General features: G+C 38.7%; 1 protein-coding gene across 1 annotated transcript; it reads left to right on the forward strand.

The window, feature by feature from the left end:
* The first annotated feature begins 1,215 nt into the window (after nucleotides 1-1,215).
* Nucleotides 1,216-17,656, forward strand: LOC307134567 (apolipoprotein B-100-like). Its single transcript, XM_079830425.1, has 26 exons — nucleotides 1,216-1,332; nucleotides 1,590-1,628; nucleotides 2,827-2,939; nucleotides 3,068-3,213; nucleotides 4,372-4,516; nucleotides 5,610-5,762; nucleotides 6,036-6,160; nucleotides 6,263-6,348; nucleotides 6,452-6,902; nucleotides 7,064-7,181; nucleotides 7,275-7,421; nucleotides 7,528-7,739; nucleotides 7,861-8,089; nucleotides 8,261-8,440; nucleotides 8,551-8,754; nucleotides 8,945-9,109; nucleotides 9,244-9,449; nucleotides 9,626-9,799; nucleotides 9,896-10,026; nucleotides 10,170-10,371; nucleotides 10,469-10,641; nucleotides 10,779-10,954; nucleotides 11,041-11,156; nucleotides 11,249-11,622; nucleotides 11,741-16,128; nucleotides 16,279-17,656. Exons 1-26 carry the CDS (start codon nucleotides 1,278-1,280, stop codon nucleotides 17,440-17,442), a joined length of 9,672 nt encoding a protein of 3,223 aa, XP_079686551.1. The 5' UTR covers nucleotides 1,216-1,277; the 3' UTR covers nucleotides 17,443-17,656.
* The last annotated feature ends 9,266 nt before the right edge of the window (nucleotides 17,657-26,922 follow it).

Raw genomic sequence — 26,922 nt, forward strand, 5'->3', positions numbered from 1 at the left:
GACTGTGTTTTAAGAACTAGCCTGACTAACTAGCAGTTAACCAAGGGGTAATCAGTCTTTCTTTTCAGATTCAAATTAGACCAATCTACTATACCTTTTTATGTAACTGACTTGAAAAAATGGCCAAAAAATAGATGAACTTGTAAGAGTAGTCTAAGCAGTTAATGTAACCAGTCACTGATTCCAAATCATTAGTTCTCATTCGGATAAATCTATCTGCAGCTTTCGACACTGACTTTTGAAACTATGATTATAAGAAGTTTAGCATGATAAAATGCAACAAAAATTAAATGTAAGATTTGAGACTCATGTTGAGACACATGTAGTTTCTTTTTTTTTTCTATAATGATGCTGTTGATTATTCAGGATAGATAATTCCGAGCACAGTCCATTAGTTATCCTAAATGGTTGAAATGTTCTGTGAACTTTTGCACACTGACTTGGTTTCAAAGATAAGAGTTGTAAATTGGGAAAGGGCATGTTCTTTGAAACTAACTACGATTAGGACATGACTCACATGTCACTGCAGATAATGGTATTTGGTAGAAACTTGGATGTGATTTGAATCAGGGTTTCTGCTCCAATAATTCTGCTACGATAATTAAAAAATTGATCATTGAAATTGATCATTAAATCAGTGAGAGGCCATGTAGAAGAATACTATTTACCATAGTTTAATTTACCTTAAATGTTATTTGTGGCATTTGTAATGCAATGTTTATGAAAGTTTATTTCCTTATTGCTTTTATAAAACACTTAATGCATACTAAAAAATTATCAAGAATATAATCACACCCAAAAAAGTTTTTGGCCCTTTAAAGCCCTTTAGCCCTTTTATTGCTTATTATTTACATTTAGATTACATTGATCATATGTGTTTACACAATCTGTGAAAGATTAAACATATGTTACCCATAGCTAATGAAAAATCAGCTTAGAAACAAAACTTAAAAATAAACAAAACATCACAGTACTAGTTTGGTACTGTAGTAACAATCACATGAAAGAAAATCAATCAAGGTCTAAAAGCTGTGGTTGATGTTGGCTGATGCAATCAGTGAGTTCCATCAGTTCTATTGCTGACGGGCAAGTCTTGGGTGATGTTTATGAAACAACTTTTGCCTTTGGCCTGCCACACTGGCTGATGGAACTTTGGACCTTTTGCAACTCTGAATAGACCGGAGTATAAAAGATGCACGCCAGAGGATCACCGCCAGTCTCCGTTTGAAGGAAGACTCGCTTTAGTTTCAGGGCTTCTGAGCTTCTTCTGACCCAGCATGGGGAGTATGAAGCTCTGCCTATTGCTGCTGCTTGGCGCTTATGCCATAGCCCGTGAGTATAAAGTTCCTTTGCATTCTGGGGCATTAATGCTACAATCTACATGCACTGAAAATCTTTTATTTATTTTTCTTTGTCCTATGTATCCTATATTCAGTTTTTAGCATTTTATATTATTTCAAGGCTATTAATGTTATTAATGATAAAGTTGTTTGAAAGGTTAAATTCACCTTAATTTTATTTTTCAAAATCGAAATACATTATCTTTTAATGTTATGTTTAATGTAATTACATAATGACTTTCTCACCAGAACAAGAAATTGAGTCAAATTCTCATCCAGGATGTCACTGTAAGTATTTTTCTTTCTTTCTTTTTAATCCTTTAATTAAATTTGATTTGTATTCGAGATGTCTGAGTCACACATGTTAAAGTTCCCTATCATTTATCCTGACCTTTTACCTGTTGGACTCACTGTACCAATTGTTGTTGTCACTTACTTTGAACCCTCAATAAATGAGATCACTGTAACCTGGGCTACCATGTACTCTTTATCAACAACAGACAGTTCTTTAGTCAGGATATCAGTGTCCATATTTCTTATTGCTCATCTTGATTAGATAAAACAATGTAATATGTAATGCAATTTAATAAGTAATATTTTAAATAATAATCTGATGAATTGACCTCTAAGAAAAAGAAAGAAAAAGTCTACCATGTGCCATAAGACAAAATGTATATTCAGACATTATATTACATTTACATTCTATCAAAACAATCCACATTTTTTTAAATATATTTTGTTAATGAATATACAATTGTTCATTGTGTATTCATGTTAGTCACAGTTTAATAATTTTACTAATGTTAATACACCTTTTAATTTTAATATGTATTAGTAAAAGTTGAAAATAACAGTAACAACCTAATACATGCTGTAGAATTATTTTTCATTGTTAGTTCATGTTAACGAATGTACTCAATGTTAACAAAGGAAACCTTATTGTAAAGTGTTACCAAATGATTGTTTATCAGCGTGTGATTATTGTTTCAAATATATACTTTTTAAATTGATTTTGTATGTATTTTATTTACAGTATAACACTTGGTAACACTTACCTGGTAACACTTTACAATAAGGTTTCATTAGTTAACATTAGTTAATGTATTAACTAACATGAACTAACCATGAGCAGTACATTTGTTACTGTATAAGTTAATCTTTGTTAATGTTAGTTAATAAAAATACAGATGTTCATGGTTTGTTCATGTTAGTTCACAGTGCATTAACTAATGTTAACAAGATTTTAATAATGGATTATTAAATGTTGAAATTCACATTAACAAAGATAAATAAAGGCTTTATAAGTGCATTTCATAATTCATGTTAACTAATGTAGTTAACTAATGTTAACTAATGAAACCTTATTGTAAAGTGTTACTTACCGGAAACCTTACTGAAAGTGTTACCAAATTATTGTTTATCAGCGTGTGATTATTGTTTCAAATATATACTTTTTGAATTGACCTTGTATTTATTTTATTTACAGTATCTAAAAGATTTAAGATCTACAAAAAATATACATATCAGTATGAAGCAGAGATCCAAAACAGGGTTACTGGGACCTCTCCTGTCATGAATGGCCCCAAATTGTCCTGCAAGGTACATTGAAATTTGAGAAATCATGTTTAAATATACAATGATTATGTCTGATTATGTGACTATGTCTTTTCTGTTTTCCCCCTCCTCTTTTTCATTCTATAAAGATATTAACACTCTTTCATCCATAGGTTGAAATTGATGTGCCTTTGGCATGCAGCTTTGAACTCCGGACGAGTGAGTGCTCCCTAACTGAGGTGGTCGGAACAGATGCAAATGGAGCGCCCATCTATTCACCTGCTGCTGAGGCCCAACCCTTCCAATCTGCCATGGAAAAGTATGTTTAAGTTTCCCTTACCAGCCAGAAAATGAAAAATACTATACATTAGGGGAGAGCGGGGCACAACCTAACGTTTTTTGACTTTCTCAGTTTGTGTAAATCCACTTGGGGTTCAGAGTATTTATTGTTTCCCACATTAATTGCACACATGTCTAGTACAATTATGTGGTTTTGTTTCGTTAATACAGTGTATACTTTTTTCTTGATTTACCAAAAAAGAATGAATGAAATGTGACAACATGCCCCATAGGTGGGGTACATTGTAACATGTGGCGGGGCACAATGTAACATGACCAAATAACAGCTTAAAATGTTACCTGATTTAATCAAAAAAATATACAAGACCAACTAAAATATTTTGTCAACAAAATACAATTATTAACTTTTTAAAATAAAATAATGGCATTTTTTTAATCATTAAAAATACAAGCATTTTTTAGTTTGACTACAAACGCATCGCTAAATACAGCTATACAACATAGTTCAAAACATAATAATAATTAATAATTTCATAACATTAACTCTCAGTCATTATTCACCCTTTTCTCATGGTTTCTCAAAAGAATTCATAAAAGTATAGAATATAATGGCATATTTCTAATAGGGGCTCATTGTAACGCAATGTTACAACGCACCCCACCTGCACAACTGGGATTTAAATCGCGACTCGTGTCTTCTGCTGTTTAGATCAGCATTAAAGAACGATCTCAACTGTTAAATAACAGATATAAGATTAAAATAATATCGGATTTGTCTTATTTTAAATAAACACAAAAAAAAAGAGATGAAAACTAAACTTAAGTAAGAAATTTACTTTTGCTGTGGTTAAATGCATGTTCAGTAATATCTTCCAGAGATTTTTAAATTTTGGCGCCATTTTTTCTCTAAATAATGTTGATATGGCAACTAGTAAATGCACTAAGTTTCGTCATTCTGGCATGTGTTACGTTGTGCCCCGCGCTCCCCTATTTACAATGCCCAAACAAACACTGACCTTTTAAATATTTTTTAGTTGCTTTTGGCAACAACAAGTAAAGTTTGTGTTTGTTGAAGCATTGTGAACTATACTTTGGTCTCCAGGTTATAATAAATTGATTTTAAAATTGACCAGAACCCCAACAAGTGATTCAACAGCCATTAATTCTCTTTGAACAGGAATGTACTAAAGTTTGTAGTTGAGGGTGAAACTGGTGTGAAACTCTATCCTGAGGGTGATGAAACCAACATTCTCAACTTCAAGAGGGGTATCATCTCTGCTCTGATTGTGCCTGTCATGGAGAAGGAGCAGAGCAAAGACATGGTACATAATACTTCTTCCTTAAAGGCACTAATCTGTAAAGGTATTAATTGCCTTTATTGTATGTTGAACTTGTTAGATTAATTGAATTTTTAAAATTTTTTGTTATGGACACCCATTTCATAACTGAGCAGAGAAGCAATGAATCTTCCTATCTGGAATAATAAATAGGCTTTATGCCATATATCACATGTACAAACAGGAAAACCGGTCGCATTGCATCAGCTTCTCGTAAAAAAAACGTGTTAACAACAGTATGAACTGATGCCGATATCTATGGACTATTAAGGTAATCAGCTAAACTAGCTAGTTATTTTTATTGTTGCTGTTTTATTTGATTTAAATATCTAAATGTTAGTGGGAAGAAGAAAAATAAAAACTATTTTAGATAATAATCTTCATATGCGATGAACATTGGTTATGCTTATCGTTGAAGAAGGCTCTATAAAACGGCTCTATATTTAATGAAGCACATACAAAATACCTAACCCAGAAGTGATGAGACCTGTTTTACAGAGTACGGAAGTTTGTTGCGCATAACCCCCATTCCAATGAACAACAAGGTAATCTTGAAGTACTTTGCTGATAGGAGACAATTTCATTATATCTATTACATTGCCACTATATCATCAATATCCATTACATTGCCACTATATCATCAATGACAGGTTTGAAACAATTATGTTAGTACTCTCAGGATTTGGTGAAAAGTGTTGAGGCTAGCTTTTGCATATTTGCTTAGTATAATTATTATTATAATTTTACATAAAACAAAGGCAGTAATTAAACAATATCCTTTCTCTATCATGCACCCAATCCCCACTACACCATTACTTAATTTAAAGCTGCAGTCTGTCTTAAATTCACAGCGGTAAGTTTGTTAAAAGGTGTTATAATTTGAGTGGTACTGGTAGCTTTCCGCGGGAAATGCAAGCTTCCATTGTTTGTCTTTGCGTCATTACGTCACATCTGTATACAAAGGAGTCCGGGCTAGTAAACAGTGACTGAAAGTAAGTGGGGATCTGTAAAAGTTTGTTGTAAGCCTGTACACAAACATTTATTTTTGCATTGATTTAGATTTCCTTATTTCATCTAGGTTACTGTCCATGGAATCTGTGCCACTGATGTCAAGGTCAATACCAAGGAAGATATTATCACTGATGTCACCATCACTAGGGACCTGTCAGGATGTGATACTTTCAAAACCCAAAGAAGCCACACCAGCCCTCTTGCCATCATCACTGGTTTGGTGAGACAATCAGTTTTTTTTTATAACACCCTCTGCTGGTTCAATCTTGCAATTATTGCCTCTTAGCTTTTTATTTGTAAATTAAATTAAATGCATTTGTTCCATTAATTTACCAATTACCAAATGTTTAAACAATTACTTAAAGATTAGGCAAGTTACCTCTAACCAATATTGACAAAAGAATTATATTATACAACAACAGGGGGAAAAAACGGTTCTCATATTTTTCAAAAAACAGATAATGTACTTACATTTATTTGTGTTTATCAACAGCAATACCCTCTGTCCAAGCTGATTGGCAGTACCCAGACCTGCAACTATAAGTTCGACAACCAAAAGAAGCACATGACCTCTGCCACGTGCACAGAGAAGCACATATTCCTTCCCTTCTCTTACCAGTGAGTGACACTGACATCATATCACTAGCTACATTTCCTAATGCACTGTACCTGCATAAGTGTACAACTGATTCATTTAAATGTATTTAATTTCCTTTGCAGGAATAAGTATGGTATCTCTTCTCTTGTGAAACAAATCCTAACTCTTCAGGAAACCAGCAAGATCAATGACAGAGTTTTTGATTACAGTGAGTATTCCCAGTTTAACTGTATCTCAAATAGATTACCACCACCCCCCATTCTGACTATGCAGCCTTGTACTCACATATCGTCCCGCTCTCTACAATACAGGTTCTACTAACCCCAAGGACTTGGTTCTAGAAGCAATAGATGATAAAGCCCCAGTCCAGACCTCAGAGGCTCTGCTGTTCTTCTTTAGGGAGCTTAAATCCGTGAACGACAAACCAGATCGCCAGCAAAGGGCCAACACATTCCAGAGTTTGGTATCTGAACTCCGTGGACTTGAGCATGAGGTTTTGCAGCAGACCATTACTCAGATGGTGGAGGAGGACAAGCTCTTGACCTGGCAGGCTTTGACTCAGTGTGGTACCCCAGAGTGTGGAAGTACCATGTTCAGTATCCTGAAGACCTTTGACGCTGATGCCATCGAGGTAGATGCTGCTGTCTATGCTCTAGGAATGATGCACAGCCCTACTGGCCTTTTGGTGAAAGACATATTGGAGATTGCCCAGACCAAGCAGAGCAAGCCAATAATGTATGCTCTCAGCAATGCTGTAAGGCGGTAAGCAAACTCTTTTTCCGTTTCTAGACCATTTACGTTCTTATTGAATCTTTCACTTCCAGCACAGAACATGCATTGATTTCCCATGCTTGGGGGGGATCCAAAAGGCTTTTGTCAGGATTTGCCCACTGTAACTGACAACATATAATATATCCCTTCAGGCACTTCCAAGCTGAACGTCAGCTCACCTCTGAGATTCTTGAGGTGTATAACTTCATTAACTCCATACTTGGTGCTGACTGTGCTGGCGAGAAAGATCTGACCTTCTTGACCCTAAGGGTGTGTGCTTGCACATCTATATTCCTGGACATTTTCACACTTGGAAAACAAATGATTGTTATTATTATAATTATTATAATCTGCCCTGTTTAGGTGATTGGAAACATGGGAGAGGCTATGGAAGCAGCTGATCCCAACATGAAGACCACCCTGCTTAAGTGCATGAGACAGCCTGCCACAACCCTATCCGTTCAGATGTCTGCCATCCAGGCTTTTAGACGTATGTCTGTGACTCCCGATGTAAGTATTGCTGTATTTTAACTATTTCTATTTCTTCAGAACCAATTGTGTGGAACTATCACAGTAAGACAAATCAACTTCACACATCAATCTTTTTCATGCTCAGGTCCGTTCCAACATTCAGAGAGTGGCCCTTTATGCCAAAGGTGCTGTTCAGAAGAGACTGGCTGCATATCTTATCTTGATGAAAAAGCCAGAGGCAAGCGACCTGGAGGTTGTGAAGAAGATCCTTACCCAGGACCAGAATGTGCAAGTCAAGTCCTTTGTGGCATCTCATGTCTACAACATTATTCATTCCAGGGATCCTGAAATTCAAGAGTATGTTTCTCAGTTTGTTTTATTTAGACTGCATTTAAAACATATCATTGCACATAATTTGCTATCTACAATTTCAGCTTGCTCTTTATCCTCTCCTTAACACATTTTTTTTTCTTCACAGGTTGGGCAAAAGAATAGTCAAGGTCATGCAGGATGATGAGGTGCTTACCCATGCAAACTACACTCAGCTTTCTCGTAACTATAAGATGGACACATTTATGCCAGGAAAGGATGTCATGGGCTCCAGCACGCAGGGAAGCATCATCTTTGATCCCAGCAGCCAGCTGCCCAGAGAGGTTATGCTGGAGACAACACTTAAAGCCTTCAGTTACAACCTTGACTTTATTGAGGTAGGAATCTTCATGTGATATGTACTTGTAATTAGTTAATTGTGAAACTATTATTATATGTTTTAATTATTTCTAATTGTTTGTTCCTATCCTTTATTTTTTTGTACTTGTTGCATACGCATGTGACATTTAGAATTTAAAAATTATTATTATTATTTTTTGGTCACCAAGTTTGGTATGGACGGCAAAGGATTTGAACCAACTGTTGAGACCCTCTTTGGAAGCAATGGCTTCTTCCCTGATACGATTTCCAAGGCAATGTACTGGGTTGGGGACAAAATGCCAAACAAAATCAATGAGTTTCTGCAAGAATGGGTTGACCCTCTGAGAACAGAAAAAACTAAGAGACAGGTACTGATATCCATTGCTTATTCCAACCCTAACAATGTGATTTCTTGCATGATTGAGTTTTTGATGCATTCATCTAAGACTAGATAATATCAGGTCCTACTCTTTGACAGGTTCCTGAGAACATTATAAGGGAAATGGTGCGCAATTTTAACAAGCTTGCAAAGGACCTGTTCAACCAGGACTCACCAGAGACCATGGCTTACTTAAGGATCATTGGGAATGAATTGGGATACATCAAGAGTACCAATGAACTGACAGCTATTGTTGATAGGATGGCCACATATATTCAGGCCCTCAAGTACTCACCTGCTTGGGTATGTATATACAATATGTTGCATTTTACATGCATATCATATGTATATATTAGCTCATATATTGGACAGCATATTGGTATTGTCAAGATTTGTTTTGTGATACTTGTTGAGAATTGTTGTCTTGTTGAGAATAGTTGTTTTTCAGGTGCTATACATGCAAAAATCATACATATTATTCCTGTGTCAATAGATTACAAAGGTATTAATGTCTGGAGATCAGAGCATCTTTGCTCACTACATCTTTATGGATAATGAGTTCTTCCTTCCAACTGCCTCTGGATTCCCCCTGAAATTTGCTCTGTCTGGGACTTTTGCACCTGGTGTTGAGGGTGGTCTTCGCATTGAGCCTGGCAGGGTATTACATTTTTCCCCTGATTACTATCTGTTTAATAGATAGATGGTTAATGTATTCAAATTTTACAAACTATGTTTCATCTTATTACTGTCCTGTTTATTAGCATTACACATGTTTCCCTGTTCTTTTCACAGCATGAACTGTCCTTTTCACCCTCCATGGCAGTAGAATTTGTCACCCGAATGGGAGTCCATATCCCCAAGTTTGTTGTCTCTGCTGTGGAAATGCACACTAATATGTTCCATGAAAGCTCTTTTAATGCCAAAATCACTAAGGGCGATGGTCAAATAAAGCTGTCTATCCCGGCACCTAAGGGTACAACTGAACTCTTCAGAGTCAGGTAGCTTTGTGCTATATATCTTGAAACATACTCCAATGCTTTATTTTAAATGTATAATCTTTATACATATAAAGAAAATATACATAGAGAAATGGCATCAGCTTTCAACAAATCTGGTCAAGTCAGCTGTTTAACAAAGACATAATGGGAAACCTCTTGTCATTTTTCACAAATAGCAACAAGCTAGTGATGGTGTCCAAAACCCAGGTCACACTTGTTCCTGACACAGGTGACAGGACGGCCATAGCGCACTGCAGCCCCCTTATCTCTGGAATCAATTACTGCACCACCATACTTAATTCTAGAGCTGAGAGAAATTCTCCATACTTTCCTCTCAGTGGAGAGTCCAAGTAAGAATCAAACTTTTTCCTTGCAAAAACACACTAAATCATTCATCTACTTCCATTTTCAACTCTTGTTAAACTAAAATGATTACTTTACGACAGTTTTGTTTTGGGTATCCAGCCCACTGGTGACATCACTGAGTACACTGCAACTATTGCCTACGAACTCTTGAACGAGGGCAAGGAAGGCCGCCAGAAAGTTGATTCTCTGAAAATGATTTTCGAAGCAGAAGGCATGTATACTTAACAACAGTGAATTTTAAATCATGACTAATTTGCTATATTAAATAAACCACATCTCTAAATTGTTCAAAGGTGGAGATTTAAAAAAAAATGGGTTTTAGGTTAATTACTTTTTTTCTTTTCTAATCCTAAGGTAATAAGCCCACAGAGGCATCCGCTACTATTAAGTACAACAGGAACAAGAATATTCTCACCACCGGCATTGCGATTCCAGACTATGATATTGAAGCTGGAATCAAAGTTGGTGTCACTGACAGTTTTGCCAAGGGAAAGAAGATCACCATTGATATCTCCAACAAAAATATTCACCAGTTATCCCTCATTGGTCGTGTAAAGTAAGTAGAGATCCAAATAACTTTTTAAAACCCTTGTTGATGGACAACCAAAATTCATATTTCCTTTCATCTAAAGACAAGTTTCTGCTAATAACAGGCTCGATACCATGAAAGATGGCTTGCTGGAAGCTCAGTTGATTGTGCCCTCACTTAACACTGAGGGCACTCTTACTGCCACCCTGAACTGTGTTGAAGATATAACCCTGGAACTCAAGAGTCACATCAAGCTCCCAGAGACCAACTCTGTGCAGACGATTACCTTCCAATATGGTATTGGATCCTGTCACTGTTTTTGCAAACTCTTGATTATTAATTTAAAATATGTATTGTATTAAATCAATCATCAATCAGTAAATATTTATTTTCTTATGTCAGATATAACAAGTGAAAATTTGCTTTTACAACAGCTAAAGATGAGATGAAGATGGAGATGAAGTCTGACATAGACTCCGAGATACAGAAGCTAATGCCTAATGCAGCACTTCTTCAAAGTCGTTTGGATCAGGTCTTTGGTGACATCATGGAACATAAAGTTGTCAAGACTGACATGAAGCTCCGTCACATTTATGCAAAACTCTGGGAGGTATGATTGTATGAAATTTCAATTTAAAACAGTATTCATAAAAAAAATTAAGGATGTTCATTCCACTTTGTTCATTAATTGTATAGGCTTACCACATTTGGATGGATAAAATTGCTTCTGATGTGCCCTACATTAAGACATTAAGAGAGAACATTCCTGAGTTGGTTATTCCATCTATGCCTGAGAGGGTGTTCATGAACAGGTAAGATTAATGCTAACTTTTTTTACTCTACATAATCCAACTACAAAGGTACATATCCATTCACTTCCAAATCATTTGTATTCACTTTACAGTGAGAGCATTTTCAAATACAAGTTCAACAAAGATCGTGTCACTTTCACCATTCCTTTGCCTCTTGGTGGAAAGACATCTGAGGACCTGAAAATCCCTCCCACTATAGCCACCCCCGACCTAACTATGCCTCAAATTGGTCTAATGCTGCCCTCTAAAGAGTTCAGTCTACCAACCTTCTCCATCCCCTCAAGCTATGATCTATCAATGCCTCTTCTCGGAATGGTAGAGGTATCTGCAAAAGTGAGCACTAACTTTTATGATATAGAGGCGGTTTTCTCTGGTGGCAACAACACTGTCAATAAGTCTAGCTACATTGCAGGCTACAAAGTTGTTGCTAACAGCCCTTTGGAACTTCTTGCCTTTACTGTGGAAGGTAAACACATGCATACTGTACATGCATTATACATGATACATGATTTTAGTTTATTGATATTGGTCTTGTAAAAAAAAAATTCTATAATTTCTTTAATTTCAATATCTGTTACATGCAGGATCTGCACAAACTGCTGGCATCTCAGAGGACACTGCGAAGTTTGACATAATTTCTTCCCTGAAGCATAAGCTCTTAGATGCAAATGTGAGCCTACTGGAAACAGCCAAAATCACAGATGCAGTGAAAACAACAGGAAATTACAAGATTGAAGCCTTCAGCCCTCTGGGTATGCAGATGTCCATGATATACATAACCCAGGCTTTAGTCTCTTCTGAAATCTCAGGTGATGGCAGTTTAGATGGATCGCTAAAAGTAGGATCAATGTCTGCTAGCACCACTGCCACCCAAACCTTTATACTTCAACCCAAAAACAGAGAGGCAAAAGCTGAATCCACTTTCATGGTCAGATGTCCCATTCTCCAAATCAAAAACAAGATGAAAGCTGCAGCAGTCAACGGAGAACTTTTATTTGAGTCGAACACTGATATAGAGAATGACCCAGTCCATCACACCACCAAGTTCAACATTGAACTGAAAGATGCTCAGTTTACCATTATGTCTGATTCTGTCACCAAAGCTAATGAGCAAAAGCTTCAAAATCAAGTAGACTTCACAGCAACCACGAAGGAAGTCACTCTCAGGATAGAGTCCCAGGCTGAAGACAACACAAACCGAGCTTTCTCCCAGCTTGCTGGATCCCTGAACACCCAGGGACTGGAGCTTAATACTGATGTCACTATCAGCTTTGCTGCCAACCGTGCCTCCAACAAGGGCACCCTGTCATTCACCAAAGACGGCCTGAGCACTAGCTGTACCACCAATGCTCAGGTCAGCTCTCTGAACTTTGAAAACATTTTCCATGGTGGCATTACAACCACTGGTGCTGCAATGTCTGTCTCTACCAAGGGAACAGTCCATGAGAACAGTGCTGAACTCAAAGTTGAGGGAAGACTTTCAAGCTCAGAGGTATACCTAAACAGTATGTATGAGGGTGACATTTTCAACGTCAACACTAGAAACAGAATCAATTTCAAGTTGAATGAAGATGGCCTGAACCTCTCTAACAACTTAATTGCATCACATCAGGAGATGAAAATAGAAAACACAGACTCTCTGATACTTACCCTCAAATCTCTGGCCATCCGCTCTGAGTCTGACAGTTTTCTGAATGAGAACAACTTCTACAAGCACAACATTGTAGTAGACATACATGACTTTACAGCATCTTTAAATGTCAACAATGAACTTAAAGTCATTGGTGTCAACTTTATCAATGATGCCCAGGTGATGGCAAAGCCCTACAGGATGGAAGTTACTGGAACTCTGAAAGGGGCATTTGGTGAAGAGGAACTCAGACATAAATATGAGATCACCTATGTTGACCTGACAGCCACTGCAAAATGCAGCACCAATGGAAAACTCTTGGGCAATCAAATGACTCAGAGCTCTGAGTTTGAGATTGTTGGATTTTCAACAAAGTTCAGCAATGATGTGCGCTTCATCTCTCCCTCTCTTCGTCTGGAGAGCAACATCCTCACTAAAGCAAAACCTTTTAGTGTGAATGTTGAGACCTCCTTCAACTCTGATGGAGCGCTCAACCTGTATGGAAAACACAGTGGCCAGGTGAAAAGCATGCTGCTCATTCAAGCTGAACCTACGTCTTACTCACACCAGCATGAATTCAAGGCCTCAACCTCTCATCAGTTGAACAATGGAAACTCCATTGAAACTAACTTCCAGCATAAAATAACCAGCGCTATCACCCCTCAGCAGCAGAATTTTAACATGAATATGAAGTCTACGCTGAATGACCATGCCGTTGACCACTCCCTGGAACTTTTCAACACTCCAAAGAACATAGGTATTGCACTGAAAGGCACCGTGTCCACCAACCTCTTGAACAAAGCAAATGATAATCAGGAATTTGCTATCACAAGTGCTCTGCAATATGAGAAGAACAGTGATAGTCATTTTATTTCCCTGCCTTTCATTGAGAAGCTGCCTGTTCTCATAAGGGAGGTTAAAAGTGCAATGCTCACCATGAAAGATCGTAGCATTGACCTGCTTCATGGCATTGATGATAAATATGACATTGACAGCAAAGGAACTGAACTTTCACAGGTAATTGAACATTTTGATGTAGATATGTTCTTGGATGATGTGAGACTTTTCGCCTCCTACATAGTAACGGGAATGGGCAAAAATCTGCAAACTGTAAGGAACTTGATTGAGAGTTTGGACCGAAGAACTGGCATTATCACCAAGATAAATAAAATCTTCAGCAAAATTGATGAGGTCTTGGCAGAATATGAGATTGAGGCAACGGTCGAGAAAATCCTTGATGATGCTGTGGATTTAATGAAACAATATGAGCTAAGGGAAATTATGCAATCAGCTACAAGTTACCTAAACTCTCTTGACATAAAACCAGTGGTTGAAAGAATCTTTGGACAGATTAATGAGCTGACAAAACAACTAAATACCAAAGTCAATGAAATGATTGCTTATGATTTTGACAGCTTGGCTGATGAAGTAAAGCAGATTGCCACTGACCTCATTAGAGTCCCCTGCTTTGGAATGCTACATGGTGAGATTGAGATCAAATCCTCCGAGCACACTCTGAAGACCAACGCTGAACTCAAAAACTCAACAGACAAGATCACAGCTAACCTGAATTCTCAGTTTCAGACTCCCATTGATCTCCTGGCCTATACCTTTGATGCCACTGCTCACCTTAACATCCCTAGAATGAAAGAGCTGTCCTTGACTGAGACAGTGAAAGCCAATCACATGGCTTTCTCCCTTGATCACCAGGGAATCATGTCCATCAATGACGTTTTTGCCCAGTTATCTTCCAAGACCACAGCTAAGGCAACCACAGAACCATACACTGCTGACTTAGTGAACAATGTATTTCTGAGCACAGAGGATGGCTTCTCGTGTACTTTTGATACCTCTTACATCCACATTGTGAACATGCCATTGGCCAACATCTTCAGTGAAGCTACAATGACCCAAAAAGCTTCTGCTCAGCTGGAATCTGGCATATTCACTCTCACCCTTGGAAATGATGGCAAAGGAAAATACTCTATCCTTGATTATTCTGATGAAGGAACCCATCAGAGTAACTTGGAGATTGTGATAAATGTGGAGTCCATAAAACTGATCTTTAATGGTGACACTGAGAGTAGTCTTCTCAAGATGAAGCAGAAAGTGGATGCTGAGACTGGTGGTTTGACTCAGATTAAGTTTAATGTACATGCAGAAACAGAAACCCCCTTCATCAAAAGAAGCATTGCAGCAGTGAAAGGGCAGATTTGTGTGAAGGAACTCATGTTTGAGCTGAGTGGGTCTCATGATGCTGAACTGATTGGCAAAGTTGAAGGCACCATTACTAACTCAATTAACATCAAGGCTGTGCCTTTTGAAATGATCTTTGACACCAAGAACAAGGAAAGCACAAAGCTGATGCTTCCCTTTAAGTTGTCCAGTAAAGTTGATTTACAAAATGATATAACTTTAACTCTGAGTCCCTCTGTGCAACAGGGCAGCTGGACCGGTCTTGCTAGGTTCAATCAATATAAATACTCTCATTATATCAGTATGGCTAATGGCGAGAAGGAAATTCAGATCTCTGCATCAGTCAATGGTGAGGCTGACTTTAATATGCTGACCTTGCCAATTAACATTCCTAAATTGACTATCCCATTCATTAACAAGGAAACATTGCATGTAGAGAAATTTTCTTTATGGGAGGACACAGGTCTTAAAACAATCTTGATCACACCTCAGCAGACCTTTGATATGGATGCAAAGCTTAGGTATGTGAAGAACCATGAGATGTTCAACATGCAGCCAGCCCTCAATTCTGTTATTAGGAAAATTGAAATACCCATTTTCGCAACTGCCAAAATCTCATCTGATATATACGAATGTCCTTATTTGGCTAAGATCCCTCTTCCCAGTATAAAGGACTCAATTATGATCCCTGTCATTGGAGACCTGACCTATGACTTGTCTGTGAAAACTGCTATGATCACCATAAATACAAAGGCTGAGATCCTCAATCAGGAGGAATTTGCTGCCCACTTTGAAACTAAGGCTATGTCTGAGTTTGGTGTTTTTAATGGCAAAACCAGTGGCTCTGTCACCTTTAGCATGAATTCAGGGATGAAATTGTTTACCAATCTGATTGTGGAACATCAATATTTTGAGAACAACTATAATGGACTTCTTGAGGCCAACACCGTATCGAAGGCTGTCATTTCAAATGCTGCCAAAGTCAATCTGCCAGATGGGAAATTTGTGCTTTACCACAAATTAACTGGAAATGCAGAAGAAGGTCTTACGGTCTCTGTATCTTCCCCATCTGCTGGACTCCTTGGTCTTCAGCTACAGAGCAAGAACTTATCCCACCATACAGGAAGACTTTTTGTTGCAAACCTAGTAAGCATCTGTTTATCATTTCAGAATATAACAATTTATTATACATTAAGTGTATCTTTCATATCAATCAATTGTTGATATCTTAATAATACTTTGAACGTTCAATTACAAGTTGACATGATTATAATATTTTCTGTTTCTTTATTACAGTCTGAGGATAATGTGGACATTCTGAAGGTTGACATTGCGATAAAGAACTCAAACAGACTGAGCTTCCAGACACAGTGGAACAAGGAGCTCCCTAGTCAAATTCTTTTGTGGCTGAAGGAGAAAGTTGCTTCATTAAAGGATTTGAAAGACACCATAACATATTACATTACTGCAGTTTACAATGGCATCAGCGAGAAGTATGAGAAGCTAGAGAGTACCATTGATCACATCAAGGATCAAGGTAAAGTCATGTACAAGAGGATAGCTGAAAAGATTGCTGCTGCGGACCTCACAGGAATCAGCAGTAAGATTTCAGACAACATTGTAATGATCCTAAGAGCATACCAGAACAATATTCAAACCCTGCTGGAAGCAGCCATTTCATTTATGAGGGACACCCAGTTCCAGCTTCCTGGACACATTGAGAAACTCTCTGGACTTGAGGTCTACAATAAAATCAGTGTCTTCATTTTTGATGTCATCGAGGAGGCCATCACAAGGGTGCCAGATATCTTTACCTCATATGCTAAAGCTGTTATTGAACATATTAGAGAAGTAGAAGTCATAATTCCTGGGTCTACCCATATTATCACTGGAAGAGATGTGTTGGATGACATCCATGTTGCATTTCAGAAGATCCAAAGCCAATTGATCACTATTGTGAAGGATCTAAGAGAATTAAGCTTTGAGACCATTGTGCAGAAATTGTCTGAAATCCTCAAATTAAGTGTGGAGAAAGCAGAGGAACTCCTTAACACTATCAAATTTCAAGATCTTGACAAGCTCTCATCCTGGATCTCTAAAGTCTTCTCTGATGCTGTCAATTCCAATATCCTAAGTGAAATAACTGAGCAGGTTGAGAAGTCCAGGGCAATTATTGAGGACTATTATAAAACTGTCAAAGCCAAGGCCCAGGACATTTTTGCTGAGATGACCACTGAGCAACTAAATGAAGACATCCAAGCTTGGATTGAATCTATAATGAACCGGCTGGAAGTTCTCGTGAAACAAATTACTGAGACCCTCAAAGATGCCATCAAGAACATCCAGTTTTATGTCAGAGTAAGTGACACAGAGATGGACATTGACATTCCTATTCCATTCATATGGGATTTCTTCAGTAGAATGATTTCTCATCCTTGTATTAAGACACTAATTATCTAAATTCTTTGCCAAGATAAATTATCAAGATTGCCTCATTATAAGTGTTATGCCCACAAAAGATTTAATCCGTGCTGCTTTGGTTCCCTCTTTTTTTTGTAAGTGACTAATTTAGAATATTATTCTTTAAATTAAATAGCTGAATGTTACAATCTGTCTTGTTTTATTTAATAAGAAATGACAGTGAATTATCAATAAAAAAAAACATTTGTACTGCATAAGGTGTTGTGTGTTGTATATAATCAGTTACTGATCTCCACTTTAAGACACTTGCATTGCATTTTCTTATATTCAGGTGTTGTTTTTATTCATTCTTTAGTATGTGCATCTTCATTTTCTGTATGTCATAGGTTGACCATAAACTCGCCACTGGGTGTCACTAAACAGCAAGGGAAAACAGATAAGATTTAAGATGCACTTCAGTTAAATTTTGGAGAAAAGGTAACACTGATTAGATATTCCACAGATACAAGTCTAGAAATATTACAAATCAAACTGTAAGTAAAGTGTTCACTCATTTTGTTTGTCAATTTTGTTGCTCAACATTTAAATAGCCTGGTTTAGTGTTCACTGTTGGCTAGTCTTGCAGCAGGCTATCTGAGATCCTCTGTAATTAAAACTATATTAAAAACGTGAATGGTCTTACAATACCCTTTACAATAAGGTTCCTTTTGTATAGGGTTTGTAAAGATGTTTATTAATGACTAATAACTCATTTAAAATTGCATTTTATATGCGTTGATAAGTTATAACTGCATGAATAAAAAGGGTGACTTTAGTATGATGTATACCTGCCAAATAGTGAGCCATTTCTAACTCAAATGTTATAAATATAATTATTCATACATATTTCACTCAAAACCAGATTCCTGATTTATTTCATGATGCTGCAAAAACTGACTATTATAGTAAAACTGAAGGGTGTTGTGTTTTTGGTTTTGTTGCTTACCAGAAGCTCTCTTTTCGCTTTTTGTTCTTGATTTATAAACATTTATAATCACTTTAAATGCAACGTGGTCACCTATGAACCATTTATTTCATAAAAATAAATGTTATACATATTAGTTATATATGTTAGTAACATGTGAATGTGAATCTTAATGCGAAGTGGACACATGCTAATTATTTAAGCTTGTGCTGTATGGTGAATAAGTCACGGGACTCACGGCTGAAGGACGTTGTTAGGCATGACATTATTCAATACATAATATTTTATTTTCGTCTGTTAGTGATTGTGATTTTCGACTTCAGTGAAAGTTATATTATTACGCTATTAAATGGTGGCATAGTCAGTAGCAAAGACTTATATATTGAAAGGGACTGAAACAAGGTTGTAAACAAGGACGTTATTTTTTCTATAAAGGTAGGATAAGCTTTTTACAGAGAGGCTAGCAATAGTGAGCTAGCTTTGAAAGCATAAGATCCCACTCTCTCTTCAGAGCATCTCCAAAGCCATGCCACCTTCAAAACACATGAACACATACAGCAGGGAGCAATCAAAAGCGTCACAAGAAAAAAGCATTATGTAATTTGTTACATTTATACAGCAATTTTTTTAGGTACTGTGGCAGGGTGAAGAATCACGCAACACTGCGGCTGATGAAAAGCCCCCGGAGGGTGGTTTTATTGTGGACAAGTGAACAAACGTTAAAAGTGACAAAGGTGCTGGTGCACTGTGCTTCCTTCTCCCGTGCCGTGAGACTTGCAGTGACGTCAGTGTGGCGGTGTGGCCGGAGCATCACAGGCTGCTGTCTGGGTGAGAGAGAGAGAGAAAGGTTAGCGTTTCCTTGCATGGAGTGTTGTGCTCAAACTGGAGTCCCGTGGTGCTGTGCTTTATGCTGGGTGGTGATCACCTGCAGCTGTGACGGTCCGGCCCGTGCTGAGTGCGTGCAGGTGATCCTTGTTTGTTTCCAGGGTGACGCTGACGAAAGCTCGGGAGACTTGTCACAGTACATACAGAAGGAAGGAATCTCCTCAACCACCACTGATGTGCAGCATCCACCTGGATGATGCGACGGCAGCCATATTGCGTTAGAACGGCCACCAGCTGATTGGTGAAGAGGAGACAGATTGATGAAGCCAATCAGGATAGGGGGATGATTAAGAGGCCAATGGGTAAATTTGGCCAGGATGCCGGGGTTACACCCCTATGTACAGCATAACTACCTCATGTCTCAAAGCACATAACATTACATTAATAATGAACATAAACAACTTAAAAAGCACTGACCACCTGTACCACCTGACTGCTGCAGATTTTTTTTTGGCGTTGATAGTGTTGCCATTGAAACGCATGCATTCGAGTCATGCTCTGAGTATAACGTTACAGGTAATTACTGTAGTTATGGTGTGAACACAGCATAAGCTCGTTGTTTTGGTTCAGGAGGAAATGTAAAGGGCTAGTGGCTACTGTTTCGGTTGCGGTGCTTGCACTGACGTCTGTCTAACTGCATAGCCAACCCCCAAATAAAACTATAAAAACTATTATTATTTTTTAATAAAACTTTACTTGCTTTTACTGCAAGAATTCACTGTAATGTCATCATATGTGATAATTATTATTTAATTATTATTTACAGTATTAACAGATTTACTGTTTGTTATTCCAGAATATTAATAATAGCCTATTAGGCCTATAAGTCCTGTATAGATTCAGTCTTCCACATATTCTGTAGCTTATATAAACAAAAGATTTTAATGCATTTAAGCACTGACATCGCAAGGCAAACTGCACCTTATCTTGTATTTTGAGTATTTTGTGAGGCAGAAGTTGTTCTTTGTTCAGAGTTCAGAGTTCGTCGATCTGTAAAAGTCAATTTAACAGAAGGATGAAAATGTATAATGTATGATGTGTGCGGAAGCCACATCATTCCCGGAGGGAGGTACCATGTGGAGAATACACGTATGGACTGGCCTTGGGCAGTGCAACATACGGGAGTCCCAGGGGTGGCCCCGGCCAATGCAGGTGGGGGAACAGCACCGTACTGAGACGGCACAGAAAGCTCTGCCGAGGGAAAGACACAAGCTCGCCATAGGGAGCTGTACTGTGGAAGAATACACACATGGGACCGACGTGGGGGTCACAACATATGGAACCCAGCCTAACACAAGATCCATCAATGCATACGAGTGTTAGACCTGGTGTCAGATGCTCAGCCACATCCGACTGCCGGAGGACTCAACAGGGTTTGCCGTTTCTGGGGAACTCGACTGGAGCATATAAGCGCACGTATCTGTTCCATGGGGAAGGGAATGGCGCAGCCAGCCGACAATAGAACGGGCACTTCTGTGTTACTGGCTGTGGGAAGCGAGCACAGGGGAAGCTACCGGCTCTACACGGAGGCTATAGAATCTAGCAAGCGTGTTAGGTGTCGCCCAGCCCGCAGCTCTACAAATATCTGTCAGCGAAGCGCCACGAACCAATGCCCAGGAAGAAGCTACACCCCTGGTGGAGTGGGCTCTTAACCCGAGTGGGCAGGGCATGTCTTGGGTTTCATACGCCAAGACGATGGCATCCACTATCCAGTGGGCCATCCTCTGCTTGGAGACAGCCTTTCCCTTCTGTTGTCCTCCGTAACAGATGAAGAGCTGCTATGAGGTCCTGAAGCTTTGCGTTCTTATCACGTAAGTCCGCCGGGCGCGGACTGGACAGAGAAAAGCTAGGGCTGAATCTGCCTCCTCCGAAGGCAGCGCTTGCAGGCTCACTACCTGGTCCCGGAAGGGAGTGGTGGGAACCTTGGTCACGTTGATGCGTTAATCATCCTTTCATCCCTTGGGTTTTGTTTTTAACAAGACATTTTTTATCTATGGATACAAGTATTCAAGAGCGCACCGACAGCAGTGTACTGTAGAAAATGTCATAATCGGACAAACCAAATTATCAGTTTCGATGTCTTGTAGACTGGCTGCTGAAGGGGCAAAATATAAATGTTTTTCAGCCATTTACTGCTCTGGTTGAATCCCAAATAAGAGTGGAGAATAAATTATTTAATACAATAAATAACTTGCTTAAGTTTAAATGGTGTGCAAATGGAGCTTTACTGTCACTTTATGAGGATGGTGTGTGTGTGTGTGTGTGTGTGTGTGTGTGTGTGTGTGTGTGTGTGTGTGTGTGTGTGTGTGTGTGTGTGTGTGTGTGTGTGTGTGTGTGTGTGTGTGTGTGTGTGTGTGTGTGTGTGTGTGTGAGTGTGTGTGTGTGTGTGTGTGTCAAATACTTAAAGATAAATACTTATGGATTTACAAAATTTTGAGCAGCAAATTATAACTTCTCACTCATTTGAAAGTGATGTATGATAATATATTTATCTAAATATAAATGGTCATAGTTGCACCATTTGCTGCACTAAATGAAGCATATTCAAACGAGAACATATAAGTCAAATCTCATACAGAGTGAGATTCTGATTGAACATTTTTTTTTTTTTTTTTTTAAATCTAAACGGTGGGAGAGAGTTGTTATTTCATTGTCTGAAACATTACTTTACTATAGGAATAATAGTTTTATCTTCAAAATAGATTCTGCATTTACCTTTTTAAAGAGAGACTTTGACTTTTAAACCTCTTTTAATCAAACAACTAGTTAAAAACAATTATTTACACCACACAAAAAAAATAAAAAAAATAATAATAATATCAAAATCACAATTTTACCAATTAAACCATAACTCTCCAAAAACATCCCTCACCACAAGAGCATTTTTCACACTCCACCTTGCATAAAAAAACCCATATTATTTGTTAATTTAGAATATGCATATTCTACAGCAACCCTGTACTTTACTAATGATTTAAACATGCCAACCAAATCAAGATTTTTCCCCTCATTTTTACATGTGCGGGACTTTAAAATTGCCAACTTTGCCTGCCCTAGCAGAAAATTCCCCAGCGTGCACTGTGCTTTCCATTCTTTCTTGTATTTCAAGCCCAAAATAAACAGATTTTTAGTAAACATAAACCCAAGTTCAGTAAATATTTTTTCAAACAAGGGAGTTAATCTGAAACAATCCGAGAAAAAATGAAAAACAGTATCAGAAACATTACAAAAAGGACATGTACATGAAACCGTTACATTAAATTTATATTTTTGCAAATATTCAGTTAGTCATAGCGCCACCTGCTGACAACAGGAAATGGCATGCTTTATACTATAATTCACTCCCAGAAACACTTTTAAATATGCCATGAAATCCCAAACATGCTAGAAACACAAGAAATCTTGCAACACGTGGATACGTGCTACTGTATGTGATTTACGCCATTAAACAGGAAGTTGTTGTAACTCAGGTATACAATGTCCGATCTGCCTCAAACTTCACATGTTTGATAATAGTCCTGACCTGAAGACTCTACATGGCAATATTCAGTTATAGTCTAAGCACCACCTGCTGGCAGAAGGAAGTGTGGCACATTGAAGTGAGTTTGCCATATTTGTCCTATATTGACCCGCTTAAATGCATGTCGCCCACTATTCACTGTTTTCCTGAGGCCACCGGGTGGCGGTGCATGTGCGAGGGCCCTTTCATCGCTGCTAGCAGCTTTAATTAGGGCCCAAGCCCTGAAAGGTGCTCAGAGCCCTATTGTTCTTCCTCAGATTATTATTAGGGCCCAAGCCCTGAAAGGGCGCAGAGCCCTATTGTTTTTCTTAAGATTATTATTAGGGGCCCAAACCCTGAAAGGGCGCAGAGCCCTATTGTTTTCTTTAGGATTATTAGGGCCCAAGCCCTGAAAGGGCGCAGAGCCCTATTGTTCCCCTAAAGATTATGAGGGCCCAAGCCCTGAAAGGGCGCAGAGCCCTATTGTTCTTCCTCAGATTATTTAGGGCCCAAGCCCTGAAAGGGCGCAGAGCCCTATTGTTTTCTTTAGGATTATTAGGGCCCAAGCCCTGAAAGGGCGCAGAGCCCTATTGTTCTTCCTCAGATTATTAGGGCCCAAGCCCTGAAAGGGCGCAGAGCCCTATTGTTCCCCTAAAGATTATTCTTTTTTTTTTTTTTTAGGGCTCAAGCCTGAAAGGGCGCAGAGCCCTATTGTTCTTCCTCAGATTATTCTTTTTTAAAAAAATTTAGGGCCCAAGCCCTAAAAGGGCGCAGAGCCCTATTGTTCTTCCTCAGATTATTATTTTTAGGGCCCAAGCCCAAAGGGCGCAGAGCCCTATTGTTCTTCCTCAGATTATTCTTTGTTTTTAGGGCCCAAGCCTGAAAGGGCGCAGAGCCCTATTGTTTTCGTTAGGATTATTAGGGCTCAAGCCTGAAAGGGCGCAGAGCCCTATTGTTCTTCCTCAGATTATTCTTTTTTTTATTAGGGCCCAAGCCCAAAGGGCGCAGAGCCCTATTGTTCTTCCTCTGTTTCTTATTAGGGCTCAAGCCTGAAAGGGCGCAGAGCCCTATTGTTCTTCCTCAGATTATTAGGGCCCAAGCCCAAAGGGCACAGAGCCCTATTGTTCTTCCTCAGATTATTCTTTTTTTTATTAGGGCCCAAGCCCTGAAAGGGCGCAGAGCCCTATTGTTCTTCCTCTGTTTCTTATTATTAGGGCCCAAGCCCAAAGGGCGCAGAGCCCTATTGTTCCCCTAAGGATTATTAGGGCTCAAGCCTGAAAGGGCGCAGAGCCCTATTGTTTTCCTTAGGATTATTATTATTAGGGCCCGAGCACCGATGGTGTGAGGACCCTATTGGATTTCGAAAGTTTATTAGGGCCCAAGCCCTGAAAGGGCGCAGAGCCCTATTGTTCTTCCTCAGATTATTAGGGCCCAAGCCCTGAAAGGGCGCAGAGCCCTATTGTTCTTCCTCTGTTTCTTATTATTAGGGCCCAAGCCCAAAGGGCGCAGAGCCCTATTGTTCTTCCTCAGATTATTCTTTGTTTTTTAGGGCCCAAGCCCTGAAAGGGCGCAGAGCCCTATTGTTCTTCCTCTGTTTCTTATTAGGGCCCAAGCCCAAAGGGCGCAGAGCCCTATTGTTCTTCCTCAGATTATTCTTTGTTTTTTAGGGCCCAAGCCCAAAGGGCGCAGAGCCCTATTGTTCTTCCTCAGATTATTTAGGGCCCAAGCCCAAAGGGCGCAGAGCCCTATTGTTCTTCCTCAGATTATTCTTTGTTTTTTTATTTTTTTATTAGGGCCCAAGCCCAAAGGGCGCAGAGCCCTATTGTTCTTCCTCAGATTATTAGGGCCCAAGCCCAAAGGGCGCAGAGCCCTATTGTTCTTCCTCAGATTATTCTTTGTTTTTTTTTTTTTTTTTTTTTTTTTCGACTTCTCGGGTACTTTTGGGGCACTTAACATGCTCGAAAACTCTTGAAACTTCGCACGGGCGTCGGAATGCGCGGCCATCAGAGCCGGGCTGAAGCTGGTACCCGGGCGTGGCAGGGGGGCTCGACAGCGCCCCCTAAAGTGGGGTCTGAAAACTTGGTCCATATATCAAACACACTTGCACGTACATGTATGAAACTCGGTACACATTTAGATCTCATCGGGCCGAACAACTTTCGTGCTCATAGTTATGCGTCAGCCCTACAGGAAGTGAGCGATTATGGGTTGTTCGGAAAACGCATGCTCTGGAATTTAATATACTCCTCCGAGGCCATTGTTTCGATCATTGCCAAACTCGGTCAGCATGAAGAGAACATATCCAGGATGCTAAATTGCGAGCGGATTTTTGATATCTCAAATGGTCTGGCCGTGGCGAAGCAACGAATTTATGGCGAGAAAAGGAAAACAGGAAGTGTGTTATAACTTGTGCAAACATTGACTGGTTTGGATGAAACTTCAGCTGTGTGTTTGTTGTAAGAAGCCGATCACATGGATATGACTTTTGTGAGTCAAAGTTATAGCGCCACCAACTGGCAGCAGGAAGTGTGTCACTTTCAAAAATGCTTTGAATCACCATCTTATTTTGACCCGATTTATTTCAAACTTCATCAGTATAATGTGAAAACATGACAGATAGAGACGTATGAAATGGATTCCTGAAATTTCAAATACTGTTGCCATGGCAACGTGTCAAAGTTTAATAATCTTTTGGCTGTTCTGAGGCTCTTAGCATGCTTGAAATTGCTTGAAACTGCTTGAAACTCAACACACACATCAGAGATGTCAGTCAGTACACATGGACAAAGCCTCAGAAACGGGCGGGGATGAGGGGCTCTCTAGCGCCACCTTTTGACAAAAGTGGGGGGGTTAGTTTTATCTTCAGTCACCAAACTCGGTACATATATTGTTCTCTTCGAGCCGGACAACTTTCTAATTTACAGTCATTAGCTCCGACCAACGGGAAGTCAGATATTTTGGTTTGAAGGTGAATATTTATGTAATTCAGGGTCTGAGTTTTTACGTTCTCCTCGTAGGCGATTTATTCAATCTCCACCAAACTCGGTCAACATGAAACAAAGATACGGAAGATGCTAAAATGCGAACGAATATTGGATATCTCAAACGGTGTTGCCATGGCGAGGGATTAAATAAGGACAAAAAAAGGGGAACAGAAATTGTCTCATATCTTGTAAAATAATATTTTGATTTAAATTAAATTAAGATTGTATGTTTGGTAATTGAACTTAGATTAATTTAAAATGACTGTACTATTTTTCAGATGAATATATATATATTTTATAAATATTTATTTGTATAATGTATTGTGCCCGTGTGTGCTGCCCTTCCCTCAATGAACACAAGATGGCAGCATTGTGTTAGTTTTGAAGCAGGATAAAAAAAAAACTTGTTTCTCTCTCTCTCTCTCTCTCTCTCTCTCTCTCTCTCTCTCTCTCTCTCTCTCTCTCTCTCTCTCTCTCTCTCTCTCTCTCTCTCTCTCTCTCTCTGTGTGTGTGTGTGTGTGTGTGTGTGTGTGTGTGTGTGTGTGTGTGTGTGTGTGTGTGTGTGTGTGTGTGTGTGTGTGTGTGTGTGTGTGTGCTTCTGTGATTTCTGAGGACATACATTTGTAGACATTTCATGTGTCCCCGTACATATATTGTTCTCTTCGAGCCGGACAACTTTCTAATTTAACTAATCTAATTTAACTAATTTAAAACTTTCTAATTTTAAATAAAAACGTCATGTGCTGTGTTTGCCAAGATCACGTATGATGCATATGCAGGGTATATGCAGGAATCCTGAAGTAAATTTTAATACCTTTTTAAGACTTTTTTAAGACCTTCTCAAAATATTTAAAGACCTCATCGGCGATGAGAACTACTGTTGACCAATAAAATAAAAATATATAATCATAAGCTATAACAAAAATATATATTAAATTAGGTGAGTGGATAGTTAAAAAAAATTGCAATTACAAAAAGTAATTCTTGAAAAAACATCTCTGGACTAATTATCTTATCACCTGACAGCCGTGATTACATGTACTCATTCAGACAGAACTCTTTTTTAAAACAGAGGAGTGTGAGTGTGTTTTCTATACATGTGCTTTAAGGTCATGTGCTGTGTTTGCAAAGATCACTTTTGACACATTTGTCTTTAAATTCATTATTTACTGGCATAGTTCAAATTT

The sequence above is a fragment of the Gobio gobio genome (genome assembly GCF_949357685.1).
Source record: "Gobio gobio genome assembly, chromosome: 12".
NCBI classification, from domain to species: Eukaryota; Metazoa; Chordata; class Actinopteri; order Cypriniformes; family Gobionidae; genus Gobio; species Gobio gobio.